The 16,708-nt window shown below is 35.3% G+C and overlaps 1 protein-coding gene across 1 annotated transcript; it reads right to left on the reverse strand.

Annotated features, from left to right (window-relative positions):
* Nucleotides 1–4,357: 4,357 nt before the first annotated feature.
* LOC117327758 (heterogeneous nuclear ribonucleoprotein H2-like) lies at nt 4,358–16,543 on the reverse strand. The gene is made up of 10 exons (XM_033884894.1): nt 16,470–16,543; nt 14,938–15,022; nt 13,559–13,717; nt 11,744–11,887; nt 10,096–10,234; nt 7,878–8,101; nt 7,169–7,455; nt 6,649–6,784; nt 5,209–5,472; nt 4,358–4,814 (listed from the first exon to the last, which is right to left on the reverse strand). The coding sequence occupies exons 2-10, from the start codon at nt 15,020–15,022 to the stop codon at nt 4,621–4,623; spliced, it is 1,632 nt and encodes a 543-aa protein (XP_033740785.1). The 5' UTR covers nt 16,470–16,543; the 3' UTR covers nt 4,358–4,620.
* Between the last annotated feature and the right edge of the window lie 165 nt (nt 16,544–16,708).

Consider the following 16,708-nt stretch of genomic DNA (forward strand, 5'->3'; position numbering starts at 1 on the left):
GTTGAATCAGTTTTATATTAAAACCCCAAAGGTTATAAGGAGTATCGAGGAATCAGAGTGAGATGCCATTTGTCTGTAAACTCTGTCCAGATTAATTCTGTAGTACCTGTAATGGAGATTTCCTGGACAAAAATGCAAATAGGCTTTTGGTTCAAGAAGTACATATTGGTGAAATGTTTGGCATGTACATTAAAAAGAAAATAAACGAGATATCCCAGAGGTATCTTTATCTCTTCTCTACTTGCCCCTTCTTTCAGTTGATAGCATGGTGAACCTACATATGATGTCCCAATAAAGATCGAAGAATTTCAACTTCCAATACCCAAGATGGCCATGAATTGGCAATTTAAATTTCCAGATCCGTCTCCTACTTCTTCCAGTATTCAAGAAATAGTGGTAACAACTTGCACTTCTTCTGTCCAAATCAAAGATGGTTGGCGTAAATTGCCTTTCAGCCATTTTGTCTTCCCTATCAGATTCAAATTACAGAATTTTGAGGACATGGGACCCAGGGAAACTTACCAGTAAAGTTTGAGAGATATCCATCCAGTACTCTCCAAGAAGTAGCAATAGCCAATTTATACATTCAACATCCAAGAGCCTAGTATTTCTGAAGAAATAGTGACGAGGGTCGTTTAGGGACAGACAACACAGTTAGGATGAATGGAACAGCCAATCAGATGATGGTGGGCCAGAAATGTTTTAAACTGAACACTTCACAGGTTTTTGTTTCGAGTTTCAAGAAATCAAAAATGTTTGAATTGGAACAATCTCTGTACTGGTACCAACTCATACAAGCTTCTTCACCAATATCTGTCATTTTATAAAATGTTCATGTAGTCATACTACATTTAAGATGTCTACTGGGATTTCACAGAATCCTCATGGCCAGCATTCTGATACACAAGGATGTGAACACATGCAATAGGGTCTTTTAGTGTCAATCGATCATTATCAAGGTCATCAGGTCTCAAATTTTGTGTCTCAACTGAAGAAGTTTCTTTTGAAGCAAAGTTGGTTGTACTGACCGAGTCATTAGTTTAAGTCGGGTGTTATATATCTTGAGTCACATACCGTATTTGACCTAATAAGGGCGCAGGGCGCGAGTAATTGACAGTGGGGGCGCCCTTATTAAGATTAGTTATTCTGAAGTTTTAAGAAACAGACTATGCCTTATAGCAGAATACCCAAGGTTGTGAAAACGGTAAAATATTCAGTCATAAAATATTCCAGATGAAGATTTCTATTCATTATCATATATTAAGCTTAAATATCACTTGAATACTCCTGTAAACTTGTAAACCATGCCAGCTGATCTTTAGACCAGAGAACGTGTGTTACACAATTATAGAAACAGGTGATTTCCCAGATCATATCAGACATCGTTTTCTTTGACCTAATAATTGATTTACAATGTCTTTTACTAGCTTTCTTTTCTGAACAAAAATTATTTATCAACAAGAATGAAGTCTTTACTTTATCTTCAAATAAAGATGGTAAGTTATTATTTGTATGTGTGTTTAGTTTTGGGTGTTCTTTGCACTGATATGTCATCTGTAGCCTGTAGGAATACACAAAATGTGGCGAAAACATGTGTTCCAGTTACTTAATTTGCTGAAGAAAATTGAACACATAAAGTAGCAAAATATTTTACATGAATTATTACTTTTTAACACCATTTTGACACCATTTTGACACTCGGTCAAAGATTTATTTCCTTGAAAAAGGTAGGGGCGCCCTTATTAGGTCAAATACGGTACATTATGCCAAGTTTTGGCATTCAAAGTTGATTGTACTGAAGTTGTCTTTCTCAAATATGTTAGGTAGCTTCTCCTTGGTCCCTATTGATGCAATTTCGAGACCGACGAGATAATTGAGAACTACAATAACAAACTTCAAGTCAAAATCAAATATGTCACCCGTCGGCCATTTTCAGTAAGAATCGAAGATGGCTTGCCTACCATTATTTTCCCCAATTAGTTTCCAACATGAATGACCAAGGTAAGCTTTTGAAATATGCTATGGGAAGTATTTCTGTATTTCAAAAGGACTTATTATGGCATGGCTCAGCGTCTGTCTGGCATCTGTCAACAACATATCATTTAAATCCCTGCTAGTCCTGAACGCTTTAATAGATTTTGTTGAAATTTGATCTGGAGCATTGTTTGATTTTAAGGCTTCCCATTTGTCAGGATCAATTTTTCCATTACATCCATGCCAACCGTCCTTCAACAATTGACTACTTCTGAACTGCTGATCAGAATTTAACCAAATTTGGTAGGAAGCATCCCTAGGTGGATGGGATTCAAATTTATACATATGATGGGGCGGACCAAAAGGGGTCCATTTGGTAATATTTGTATTAATGACTTCTCTGCAATGTATGACATACTTCTGCGGTAGCATCCCTAGGTGGCTGGGATTCAAATTTATACATATGATGGGGCCGAGCACAATCCTGATGTGAAAATAAGCCCAGGGGTCTTTCCCGACCCCCTAGGGACTTTAGGTTTCTGTAAACACAATCATGTTGAGCCTCGACTTCGTTTCTAAGTTATATCTTTGAAGCAGTTAAGATCCCCACCCCATCATCATCCTTATAGCATTGTTAGACATTAATTTGATGTTTGCTCAAATAAACCAGGTGAGCGATACAGGCCTTCTGGGCCTCTTGCTTATTGATACATTCTCACCTTTATCAGGCCTCATAGGCAACCTACTTAGTTTCATATATTGATTTCAAAACAAATCTCATTACACTTATTAATTGCCAGGCATATATCTGGTCCAAAATACCTTTTTTGTGACAACTGCCCAATTATAACAAATTATCAGGTTTGTCAAGATATATGTACAACATATTACATTTAAAAAACAAACGGGGCCCCAGGTTTCACTCAACTGTGGTAGAGATACAAGAGGGCCTGTATCGCTCATCTGGTTGATTAGAGCTATTGTAGATAGTTGAGATGAAAAATCCATACCTACCTACGTATCTGTTGTGCAGTTCAAACATATTTTATACCTCTTAGCAAATACTAGAGACCCAGATGGCCTGTATCGCTCATCTGGTTAATTCGAACCAACATAAAAAAAAGTTCCAATTTATTAATAGCTTTATCTCTATGTCTTAATAATGCTATAGATAGTTATGGGTGTGTATCTCGACTGCTTTTAAAGATTAACCCAGAAAGAAGGGAAAGATCTCAACGATTTCAAATACATAACCAAGACACTAAGCACTTAGGAAGGGAAATTTTAGAAAGACCTATAATGTCCATTAACGCAAGTACTTTAAGAAATTGTTAGAACTGCCATAATTGAAGATGGTTGCCTGTTGGCCATGTTGTTGTCAGATTGGTCCTATTTAGGAATATGCATAACTAAGGATCAAGGGGAACCTACATATGAAATTTGAGAACTAGCAGTAACAAACTTCAATTGTTAAAAGTCCAAGATGGCCGTCTCTTGGCAATGCTGTTTTGCGATTGGTACCAAACTGCATTATGCATAACTAGGGACCTAGTGGAACTTACATATGAAAAATATCCCTTCAGCACTTTCTGAGAAATGGCGATAACAAACTTCAATTGTCCAAAATCCAAGATGGCTGCCTATAGGCCATGTTGTTTTCTGAACAGTCCCAAAATGCACAACTATAGTCCAAGGGGAACTTATATATGAAATTTGAGAAATAGCCACAACAATCTTCAATTGTCAAAATCCAAGATCTGATGATGATGGGCTAAAACTACAAGTCGTGAATAGCAATATAGTCAAATTGCTAGTATTCTACCCTGCACCTCAGGCCCCTGGGGAGTCGGTCCCATTGTTTGTATGAATTTGATTCCCAGTCTCCTAGGGATGTTACCATTGAAATATAAATGTTTTACATTGCTTAGTTCCAGAGAAGAAGCGATTCATATCAATATTGGCAAATGGACCCCTTTTGGCCCTGCCCATCAGGCCCCTGGGGATCGGCCCCATCATTTGTATAAATCTGAATCCAAGCCACATAGGGATGCATGCTACCAAATTTTATTAAATTCTGATCGATGGTTAAGGAGAAGAAGCAAATTGCTGATGTCCGGACACCACGGTATGGAATATGGTCATCTTGGTCCTTTGGACCAGGTGAGCTAATTAATAGATTACAAATGTTGGGGAGCACTGGGTTCAGCATCTAGGATTATGTGTGCCATGTTATTAATCATGGCTGTCGAAAATTAAGATTTTTTCCATCAATATAAAGGCCAAGCTGTTCTATTATTCTATAGTTAACACATCATTTATATGTAGAATCTCAAATAATGCAACAATATCAAATTTTTAATGGAAAAAGTACAAGGAAATTACATACGTTATATATATTTATTTCACAGTTATCGATGACAAATATGAAGAGAGATTAATTCATGATGATGGTGGTGGTAAAACAAACAATAACAAGACAAGTCCACTGTGAATTGGACAACAACATTAGAATACATCAGTACATCAAACTTGATACAAAAATAAGATGTTTCTTAAATGAGATTACTGATCTTACAACACAAATGTCAATCAGCAAGATGGTGCTGGTAGCTTAGATCAGTTGAAGAGTCAATGTAAAGAGAACATTTAGAAAGCTGTGTAGTTGGGATTTCCCATCAGGTTGTTGTTCATTCCTCCTCCTCCTCCTCCTCCTCCTCCACCTCCTCCCATGCCACTGCCCATACCCCCTCCCATACCACTGCCCATTCCCATTCCTCCACCTCCCATGTTGCCACCTCCATAGCCACCATCATTTCCCATGAAGTTGTTTGACATGTTTCCTGTGCAGGAAAAGAAATTATCAATATTTAACATTAAACCAAGCATAAAGGGAGATAAAATCATGAAGAAAATTATACTGATATTGTAGAATGAATCTGTATTCAGAACAATGGCACCACTTGTTGCTTAAATACAGGCGGTGTTAATGTACATGACACCTTTGGTATTTCTTCCTCCATCAAAACTTCATCCTTGTTTTATACTTTTGATTGGTTTATTTCTATGAAAATCCCTAAAAAATTGATTCTACTTTTAATTTTGTTTTATGATACAATGTAAGGTACTCCCGTATTTTATAGGCATATTGAACACAATGATTTAAGTGGTATCTTAATTTTTATTTACACTGTTTAAATGTTTAACATCAACTATCAAATACTCATCAGTGCTCACCTCCATCATAGCCACCTCCATAGCCATCCCCATCATATCCTCCTCCACCTCCTCCTCCCATGTTGCCACCCATATTTCCTCCTCCCATGTTTCCACCTCCCATGTTTCCACCTCCCATATTTCCTCCTCCCATATTTCCGCCTCCCATGTTTCCTCCACCCATGTTGTTGTTGTTGCTCATGCCTCCACCAAAACCACCTCCTGATCCGTAGTTTGTGCGGCCTGATGGTGTAGAGTTCAGGAACAGTTCAATGTATCTGTGATCTGAAATATAAAGATTACATTTTTATACTATGATTGACATTCAGTAACCCACATTTTCTTGTAGCTTTAAATCAAGAAATAGATGAGTATGTAACGGAACCATTACATCCTACTACATGTTATACTTCCTGAAATATTCAATACTTGGAGTGATAAGACATGTACATCTTGTGTCAATGGTTTACACATAAACATATCCTTGGTAACAAATCAAACAGTTTCTGTAGTCCATTCTATGCTGGTTGTTTATATATGCTCATTATGCTGTGCTGTACTTCAGAGTAGTGTTTGTTCGTTTGTTTTCTGGGTTTATCGCCCTGTGAACAGCCAGGATCATTTTGAGGGAGGGTCTCTGTAGTAGTAGATAACTACCTCACTGAACAACATACAGGAGGGCCTGAACTTAGAATTGGATAGATACCAAACTGTTATATTTCTTAAATACCGTTGAACTATCCTGACTTTATCACCATATTCATCTTGATCACAAGCATAATACCTATCATATACAATTATAGATTTTTGATTAGGTCAAAACATGGTTTTAACCCGAGAAAAAATATTGAATGAAGACGAACCATGTATCGGCCGAAATCAAAAGGCTATAATAGTTTTATTATAAAATGGTTAATTATCAAAAAATATTGGTGTATGCAATGAAATGTTAAAAAAAAAAATAACAAAAGGAAAATACAAGTTTTATACACTACACGCTCAAATAGTATAACTCTTCATCAAAAGTACATTTATTGTATTAATTGATAAATAATACAATCGTTCCAAAAGTTTCAGGGACCTTGATTGTAATGAAGTTGTCCAAGTTGCATATTACACAAGACATCAGACATTGTAGGACAATGCCAAAGGGAAGTAATTCATACCGTGCTAACTATTTTTGGAGACACCCAAGTAATTAGCATCTTTGATCAATTGTTTTAGAACGAGAGGTTGATATTATTTTTAATGTGGAATCATGTGACCCTATTGCAGCCAATCAGAATTTGTGTAAAAGCAAATATCTTCAAAGTATGCGTAAGCTGTGCATTATCAAGCCTACAAACAATCTTATTTATTCACTGACAAACCATCTGATGTAAGATATGAAAGCCTCACTAAGGAGTGTCTTTTTTTCTGGAACAGCCTCGAGAACTGATGAGAATTAACAAATTTACTTACGCATATTTTTCTTGTGGTTCTTCATAGCATCAACAGCTTCTTGATGATTAGCAAAATCCACATTGGCTTCTCCAGTTGGTCGACCATTGGCAGAAAACTCAAACTCTATGGAAATCGGGTTCAATGGTTTAAAAAACTGAAAGTAACAAAAATAAAGTGTCACTCGGAAATAATTACTTTAAATAATACTTACAGCGTTGTTGCATCCTAATCAGTACTAAATATACAGAGAAAATTACTCAAAATCGAAAGTTGATTTTAAAATGGAAAAGCAACTGACAAGAACTATAAGGTTACCTAAGAACTATATCTCTATCTCAGTTTACCTAACATCAATTTATATTTAAGAAAGACAGACTGAATTTATTTTAAGCAAAGCGACACCTCCCTTCATAGACTATTAATAACTGAGTTCTACAAATTAGCTAAGATCAAAACCACAAAGAATTACAAAGAACATGACCAAGTCTTAACAGCTAAATATTCTAGGTTTCAAGGTTGGCATCAAAAGTTTGCATACTTCTGCAATATCATTTTCAAGAGCTTGGAATGGCAGGCCCCGCATGTGTACAGAATGACCAGATTTGCTGGCATATGAGCTTCCAGGTGTTGTTCCTCTTGACCTGTTGCTCATTGGTAATTGTTGCATCCCTCCTCCCATGCGTCCACCTCTCTGAGGTTGCTGTCTCATACCACCCATTCCTCCGCCACCTCCACCGCCTCCTCCTCTCCTGTTACCCATACCTCCAAATCCTTGTCTCATACCATAACCACCACTGTAGTCATCAAAGTCATCTTCAAAGAATCCTGCAATTAAAAGTCAATAAATAAATTGAGACTCCATCTTATGTTTATTTGTATGTATGAATCACTACATAGATTAAGATATTTCAGCATCTTTAAAATATACTAATGAACCCGTAAAACAAATAATTTCAAATGAACCTCTATATAAAGACACCAGCCTATTAAGACTTCTTTATATTTTCACCTAAAGTTTAATAAAGATTTTATTTTGTATATTTTCACCAATAACTTGTAAATCAAAGCAGTTGAGCATGCATAAACTTTTTGTATTCAACTACAGAGATGGTTCCTAGTATCACTCGTCATATGAAACCAACTTTTTACAGGGACTTTATGTTCTTGCAACAGTGAGGGTTATGAGGATGGTATCAAATGGGTATGAAAACTGTTACTTCTAATACAACATCTGAAATGATACTTACCTTTGACATTACGACCTCCTCGTCCCATTCCATAACCTCCCATGCCACCTCCCATTCCCATTCCACCGCCTCCACCGCCGCCGCCCATTCCGAAGCCACGGTTATTACGGTCATAGGGTCCGCGTCTTTGCTGCATTCCAGAGTTCATCAAAGGACGTATCATTCTTGGCTGTCCAACTGCTTGACAAGCCTCCTGCATGCTGCTTTTGAATATTTCTATGTATCTATATTTAAAGGGGAAACAAAACATCATTACAATGGTGCAGTATAATCAGAAAGTAATAAAGACAACCAAACAACTTTGTCAATATTTATTTTTCAACATGTTCTATTTATCTCATATTCAATTCCAGTTTAAAGTAAATTCCATTGCAATAAGTATTGAAAGTTATCCTTACATACTGATATCAACACTTACCAATTTTCAAATAATCTACTTAGAAAAAAAATGGCTCAACCACAATAATAACTTTTTTCAGATATTTTCTCGGATAGCTCAAACATATTGTCTTCCACATCAAACAATTTTACTAGCTTAGTTTCTATTACTTAATTTGTTTCAAAAGCTAATACTATATTATAAGGATACATTCCAACTTGCCAGAATCTCAGACAGAAAATTATTAAACAGATGAACCTTGATGTATTGCCACCGTTTGTATTGTCAAACTTTCATACTGCTATAACTTTTAGTTGTGCAAAATACTGCAAATACCTCTTTTCGAGCCAAGATAAGGCTGCCCTATGTCAAACTAATTACCTCAGATTTGGTCACTGATGCATTGAGTCCAATTCCTGGGATTTATATTCCATACATATTGAAAAGATAAATGTGATGGACGGAATATATACATGTTGTCTAGGCAGGAGATGGGGTCAATAAATTTCAACATCATCTCATAGCACATTAATTTTAACATAATCTCATAGCACATTAATTTTAACATAATCTCACAGCACCTACATTTAATTTTATCTCTATTTTGTATACAAGAGAAACTCTTTTTCACAAGATACAAGAGGATTTGATTATAAGACCATGTGTTGAGTCAGTCAAAATGATTAAATATACTTAGCTGGGCAAATATCAAAACAATTTCAAAAGGATAACTTGTGCAGTCAAAATGTCATGGAAAGGTGGCAGTATATCTAGATTATGCTGTATTGTTGCCAAGTTTTGACAAATTAAAAATTGAGGATGCAAATATACAGTTAAGTTCTTACAATTTTTTTTTAATGTGTTCACAGAATGAAGAATGACAACAATACTTCAATAATGAATATAATTTTTTTGGACACATTAATCTAAAAAAAGCTTAATTTCATGGCAAGCATTTACTGCAACATTTAACATTCAATCTCTTTCAACATTTTGAAACTTTTGTTTTAAATGTTGATTTAATATGCTGTTACTTGATTTTCGTTGTACACAAATACAAGTCTAAGATTTCTAACCCAGGTATTTGGTGTCCTTTCTGATTTTTTCCATGTACACATTATGTAACTGTAAATCAACTAAAAATTGTATGTTAGTTGAGCCATTTACAAAAGAGTTTTAAAATAAGTTTGACAATTCTCAAGATCAGTAATATCCAAATTAATCAAATTCATCTTTCTTGGAATATGTTCCTGGTAATACTTTCTGCAACAAATTATCTAATATTTCCTGGCTCCATCCTTTGCCCATTGTATACTGGGTTTTTAATCTCACCTCTCCAACCGTCCCATGGTCCCATCTCCCAAAGTAGACCCGGCCATACCAAGGACATGTGTGCCAGACCCAGCCATACCTTGTTGAACCATGACCCAGCCAGAATAGGTTACCCTAGCTTTCACCCATAGATCTCAACTAATACTCTTATTAATCTATTTTTGCAGTTATATACGCATAACACACCTATGGAACATCTTAACTATTGAAATTTGCTAAAGCCTATATCCATTAATTTATTTCACATACTTTTACTCAAGCCTTCACAAAAGTAGAGCCATTTCCTCATCTATGTATGTATTGAATTGGAAATAGAAGTTTGCAAAATTTATTTAGACTTTTGCGAGCAATTACACATTACTTTTTTTTTTTTTTTTAAAGATTTTGGTTGCAAAGTCGCGATCAAATGCTTCTATTATATTTATATGATGAATCAGATGATGTGAGATCTATGGGAAAGCTCTGTGAGGAAAATAATAAGCCCCATAAAAGGCCCGTTCCTATCACCTGTGCCCCAATCGTTCCTTGTGTTTGAGCAAAGCCCTTTCCGCTATGTCTGGTTCGGCAAACTGGACATAGGCCTCCCCCGTGCTTCTCCCCTGTTGATCCTCAGGTAGCATTATCCCATTTGGTACAATCTCCAACCCTACACCCCCCAACAAAACAAGCCATCAGTCATCCATGTCAGCAAAAACACAATTCACACATGTGTCCAAAATATAAACATTGATAACAACCAGGAAATGTGTTCATAAAAAATTTACTTTACCTATTCAACTTATAGTAAACAGTTTTACAACTGATACACATTTCTTCTCAGTCATTTCGAATACAAAAAAAGAGTTTTTATACCATCAGCAAGATTAGAGATATATTCTGTTTGTCAAAAATGGACATCCCATTTAAATAGTTACATATGGCAGACTGTAATTGTTTAAAAATCAAAGATACTGGCTCTTTTTCAAAATTGTTAGAATCTTGGTATTGAAGACTGTCTACATTTCAATTCTGGAGTCAATTTGTTGAACATATTTTTTTTTAAAATCTTTCGTCAAAAAGAGGTCACAGAGCAGAGCATTATATGCCGACAGTGTATTCGTTAAAGAGACATGCATCTCACCAGCACCACATGCATTCTGTATTATTATTACTGGAATTTAAATGGGATTAAAAATCTTTGACATTGTTAAGTTTAACATTCTGATTTGGTTCTCATCACACAAACCTAGTTCCATCATTTTTTTTTGTAAATCTCAGAATGTTGTCAAAAAGTTTGGACTAGCTTTGGTCAAAAGGTTACATAACACGGATAGAAGGACAGAAGGTGAGCACTAGAGCATAATACACTCTGCTTTTGGCAGGTAAATAGCTATTTTTATAATTTCTATTGTGTTTGAATGATATTCCAACTAAAATGGCTATTAAACATTTACTAAGAATATATTACAAATAGGAAGGAAAAAGATCCTTCACATCTGAGCACTTAATAAGACAGTAAGCAATCAAAGTTTTTTTTTCGGAACAAAAATTCATCAAAATTTTATGCAGATAACTAGATGAAAAGTTCAACTCCACTGCAATATTTCAGATTTCCCCCACACACTTATAAAAAATAACAGTTGAAAAAAGTTCACATATTTAAATTTGTAAATGAATAAAATAAAAGGGGCAATTTCTGCATCACATGATTCCCTATTCACAGTATAATTATAATTTGGAGTTTTATTTACTGCTATACAACAACAAAATTGCTGTTTTAAAGCAATTCAGAAATTATATTATCCATGGTTATTGGGACTTTTGCAGCCAGCCGGCTATGGTCTTTCTCAACTCCCTGTGGAGCATACAGCCAGAACTGCCATTTTGGCAGTAACAGCTTAAACAAGACATTTCTTCCACTGCCCTACCATGTACTCAATTAGTCAAGTCAACCGGAACACAACGGAGTAAATCTTGTTCAAAGATACAACACAGAGCCTGTGCCAAGACTTGAACTAGCAACCCTTCAGTCACATAGCCTTCGGTCCCATCACTAGACCACTGTGCCTTACATTACCCCAAATTATATCCTTTTTATTCTTCTGATTTTTGACAATTCTTCTTTTTTGTGTATGGATATGAACATATCTTTTAACACATGACATTTAAGTGTTACCTGTGAAAAATTGTGCAATTTCTTCTTTAGAGCAACCAAAAGGTAGTCCTCTGAGTCGGACAACAGCCTCATTTGATCCAGACATTTGTCCCTGTCCTGCTCTTTTTATTACCCAATCCATCTCGCTTGTTTTAGATCTAAATACTGAAAATGAAACATTTTTGTTATTGATTTTCAACTGAAAAAAGGCAATGTAGTATACAACAATTTTAATTTGCCACTAGAATTACTAAATCAAAGAGACAAAGGCCCTGAAAATGTCAGCATTAGGAAATTGTGAAATGAAATTAAGCACACTTTCCATGGGTATAGTTATTTCAACTTCTAGAGCATCATAGGTGCTGGTGTGTATTTACATGTTGGCTTCTAGTTCAACATTGACACCAAATTTTTAAATGAATCTTATCAAAAGCTACAGCTCATATGGTTGATCAAAGCTGTGAAGATATGATCGCAAGTCCTATAGAAAATTGTTTCTGAAACATAAGCAAAAAGCTGACAAAGCTGCCAGTACTAGTCTGAGATGTTTCTATGTATCTCAATTGATGCCAATTTTCCCCCACAGTATTAATGCTATAAAATCCCTCAATCACCTGTAATGGGTGCAAACTAAAATAGGAATGGATGTAAGCTTATACTTTTTGGACACGTTACCTTTTAAAAAACTTCAAAGACAAAATACTAGGCTACCCAAAATTTAGACACTGACACAGATGTCGGTAGTACAACAATTAACTCACTGTAACTCTAAACCAGCGAGCTAATAAAATGACAATAGAATGATAATATTTATATCTATACTAGGCAAGTTTTGACTAATATGTTAACAGCGTGTGTAAAATATGACCAAGTTGATGGCTCATTCTATCAACAATCATGTCGATGTCTAACAACCTATAGCTAGATAATAATACTTCCTATCTTGTGCAGCCAAAAACACAGTCAATCGCTGTACTTGTACATGTTGTAGTAAGACCTTATTGTGCTTAACAATTAACATTCACTGTCTTGAAAAAGTCTTTCGAAAGCCAATTACAGGCAATGTGATAAACATGCCTGCATGACTGCCATCTTGTTTGGTCTAGTAATGATAGTTTCATATCAACAGTATCTGTATCAGGAGGCCAAGAATGGATGAAAATTGGATATTGTCTGCTATGGGCAAATAAACATTCAATGAGTCTTAAATTGCCATTTAATTGAAAATGCTTAACATGTGGTTATTGACTCAAGTTATTTTCGCATTTTTTTCTGATTGCACACATGTACCCATGAGAGTTTGGGCCGTTTTCGTTTATCAGGTACAAACAGTTGGATCGCTTTTGCCGGAGCTGTTCAATCATTAAATAGTAATGACCTTCATGATTCTATGCCTCCATTGGGCGAGCTTTGATGAACCATTACTGAACCAGTATTAACATTTACATCTACTGATCTTTGCCTTACATTTATGGTGATGATGCGATTCTCTCAGCCTCTGATGATGTAGAAGTGCAGCGATTGGACGACCAATCAAATACCCCTCCCTGCACTCTTGTGAAGTGTATAACTTACACGACCATAAGCATTCATCATTCAGTTCTTTTTCGCAACTTCCTGATATTTCAACTGTAATGATCATGCTAATTGCAAATTGAGAAATCAATTACAACCAACGAGCATCATTACACTGGTAAAATGGAAACTAAATGCAACAGGGAAGGTATAATTGGGATAGCTGTGATTGACTGGATCAGCCTCAGTCCCCTCAAACTTTCCTCATTGATGACTAAAATGGCAGAGGACCTGAAAGGTTTTCGACTTTAAGATATGTACCTTCAATATATCGATTTCCCATATGCTGATTGTGTTTTTCCAGTGATTTCTGTACGTTTGCTTCATCAACCATTTGCACAAAGGCCTCTCCACTTGGTCTACCTTCCCTAGAGAAGGTGAAATTAACTCCATTCTCGCCTCCAACAACAGCCACATCATCTGAATCAAAATTATTAACAAACTGATCAAATATACAATGTATTACTTTCAGCTTTAAAAATTACATTTTATCTTTACTTTAGTTCAGAATTGTACAACTTCCATCAGGGTGCACATGACAGTACATTACTTCATTTTTTGCAAGATGTTTGACTAGCATTGTGTGTCATATATTATGTATATATACCCTGTTCTTGACTTTCAATCAAGGAGTTAATTAAAATAACCCTAACTGCCCCGAGTTGACAGTAGCAAAACCGAATCTTCAAACAAACATTTCATTCATTCATTATAAAAAGAAAAATAAGGTAAAATATTGGAAGTATTTCAAGCACTGCCTACAAATTCAGGTAGCTACTGATAAAATACTGTGACAATCACATCACTTAATCGCTGTTTCAGGTTTTCCAACCGCCTGTGCACCCAAAATGAATGACTGAATTTTTCATTGTACACAACAAATGAGCATTTTCGTAAGGATGTCATTTGCTACTTACCTTAAAATGAATTGTGGAATTTGTATGAAAAAATCAGTTTTCATTTTTTTTCATTACACCATAAGCCATTTTTTAAAGTGAATAACTTTCCATTTCATCAGATTTTGAATGATTTTTTCTAGATATCATTGATCTCTTAAATTAACTAGATTTGTATCCCAGGGTATATCTATACCCCCGTGGGTGCTATAGGTCAGTAGGCTATAGGCGAGTGTTATCATATCTATCAAGTCAGTTGTGGATTGTATCTATCAATCAAAAGTTGGTGACCATTTTGGATTATGCATTGTGGTAAAAAAAAAATCATTAAAATCCGGTTAGTACTTTAGTAGCAGTTGTCCTTTTCTTCCTTTTTGTTTCTCTTATGCACAACTACGTTGCATACCGAAGTTTCGTTAAAATTGAAATTATTTAGTACTTCAGTTGGTGTAGTGCAGACAAGCCTCCACCAATCAAAAGCCAGCGGCCATTCTTGATATAATACATCACAGCCATTCATGTCTCAATTTTTTTTATATGCACAACTACACGGCATAAATGTAAAGATTTGGATTAGTTCCTCAGTAGAAGTTGACCGGACAAGCCTAAACAAATCAGATGTCAATTATTTTCTTTCTTATGCACAACTACATGCAATACCTATCATAAATAACCCTCTGATGTGCTTCCCTATTAACTAGGGCAGCTTGCTATTAGGGTTAACTATGCATAACATGACTTTACCTCCAAAGAATTTAAGGACTTCCTGTGCTGTTGCTGACCAAGGGAGACCTCTCAGTCGTACCACACAGCCATCATCATCACCCATCTGTTAAACAGCAGAAATAGTAAACTATAGAAACTAGTGTGCAATCTATCAATTAGTTTTAAAAAAAAATCAATAGAAAAATAATCAAATGCTATTGGATCTTAAATGTTGAGGGTTTTGATTTTGCAAGACTTGTTAAGAATGAGTGCAGCGTTGGAGTTTAGTTATCTTACTGATATTAGGCCTATATAACAAAATTGAGAGTTTCAAATGGTTAGAGCCTGTCTTGAGTTTGGAGATGAGCTGGTCCGGGTTTGGAGTCACACACAAGTTTGGCATTCTATCGGGTGCCAGACATTTCGCCCCAATGTCACAATGTCCCTTGCCACAATGTCCCAATTTTTTTTCCTAATGTCCCAAATTTCTGTCACAATGTCCCAAGGAGGGTGTCACAATGTCCCAAATTATTGTGCCTGTCATTACCACAATGTCCCAAAATACCTTACCACAATGTCCCAAAAATATTTCTCATGTTTTAAATAGATGGAAAGTTGTGAGAGTAAATATCGGAACGTATATATCATGTTTCTTTTATATTTTATTAAGTACATCGGAACGTATATATCATGTTTCTTTTTATATTTTATTAAGTACGTCAGGATTTATATATCGGAACGTATATAGAGTTCTATATCATGTTTCTTTTTATATATTCTTAAGTTCAACGGGGCATATATATCGGAACGTGTATATCATGTTTCTTTTTATATTTTATTAAGTACATCGGGATGTATATATCGGAACGTATATACATGTATATCATGTCTCTTAATTATATATTCTTAAGAACAGAACCATAAACAGATAACATCAAAACGAAATATGACATCTTAAATCAATCCAATAAAAAAATTACATGCCTTAGAAAACCAGTTTTCAAAGTCATATGTCCATGGTGTTACCAATATTATCGTAGTAATAGATGTAGTTATGTGCAATATACATGATATTTTTGGGACATGGTGGTAACATTTGGGACATTGTGGCAAGGTATTTTGGGACATTGTGGTAATGACAGGCACAATTAGAAATTTGGGACATTAGGAAAAAAAATTGGGATATTGTGGCATGGGACATTGTGACGAAACGTCTAGTAATTCATTCTATCAGTAAGAATATCCAACTGATTAACAAATTAATTTATAAAATATCGCGTTCCTTATACAAAATCATAGTATACAGATATTTTTACATGCATTATTACATATACCTATATTCTTAATGATGTTTTTTTTCAACTAAAAGCCACAACACGTGTACTGATATCCTTTGTCGCCCCTTTGTCGGACAAGATCGATGTTCTTTCGAGAACCTATTAACGAATGATCATTACAATAAAGGCACTGTTTACATAGAAACAACACTGTCAAAAGGTTTCAATATCAATCACTGCACATTACACACATGTTATATTTATGCAAACGACTGTTTTCAATAGCAAACTCACGACTTTAATACGGTGGATCTACAGGACGCGGCAGATGTCGATCAAAAAGAAAATGGCGCTGGCCGGAAATATTGTATCATGGGAGTTTGTTAAAAAATATCAGAATTAAAAGAATAAGAAAAATACATTGTCGGGTGTTATGATTTTGTATCACACTCATTTTTAGTTCAGATATGTGATTTTGATTTATTTCAAAAGAAAAATTACAAAACTATTGACATATTTACTTCCGCATTTCT

This window comes from Pecten maximus, chromosome 1 (genome assembly GCF_902652985.1).
Source record: "Pecten maximus chromosome 1, xPecMax1.1, whole genome shotgun sequence".
Classification (NCBI taxonomy): Eukaryota; Metazoa; Mollusca; class Bivalvia; order Pectinida; family Pectinidae; genus Pecten; species Pecten maximus.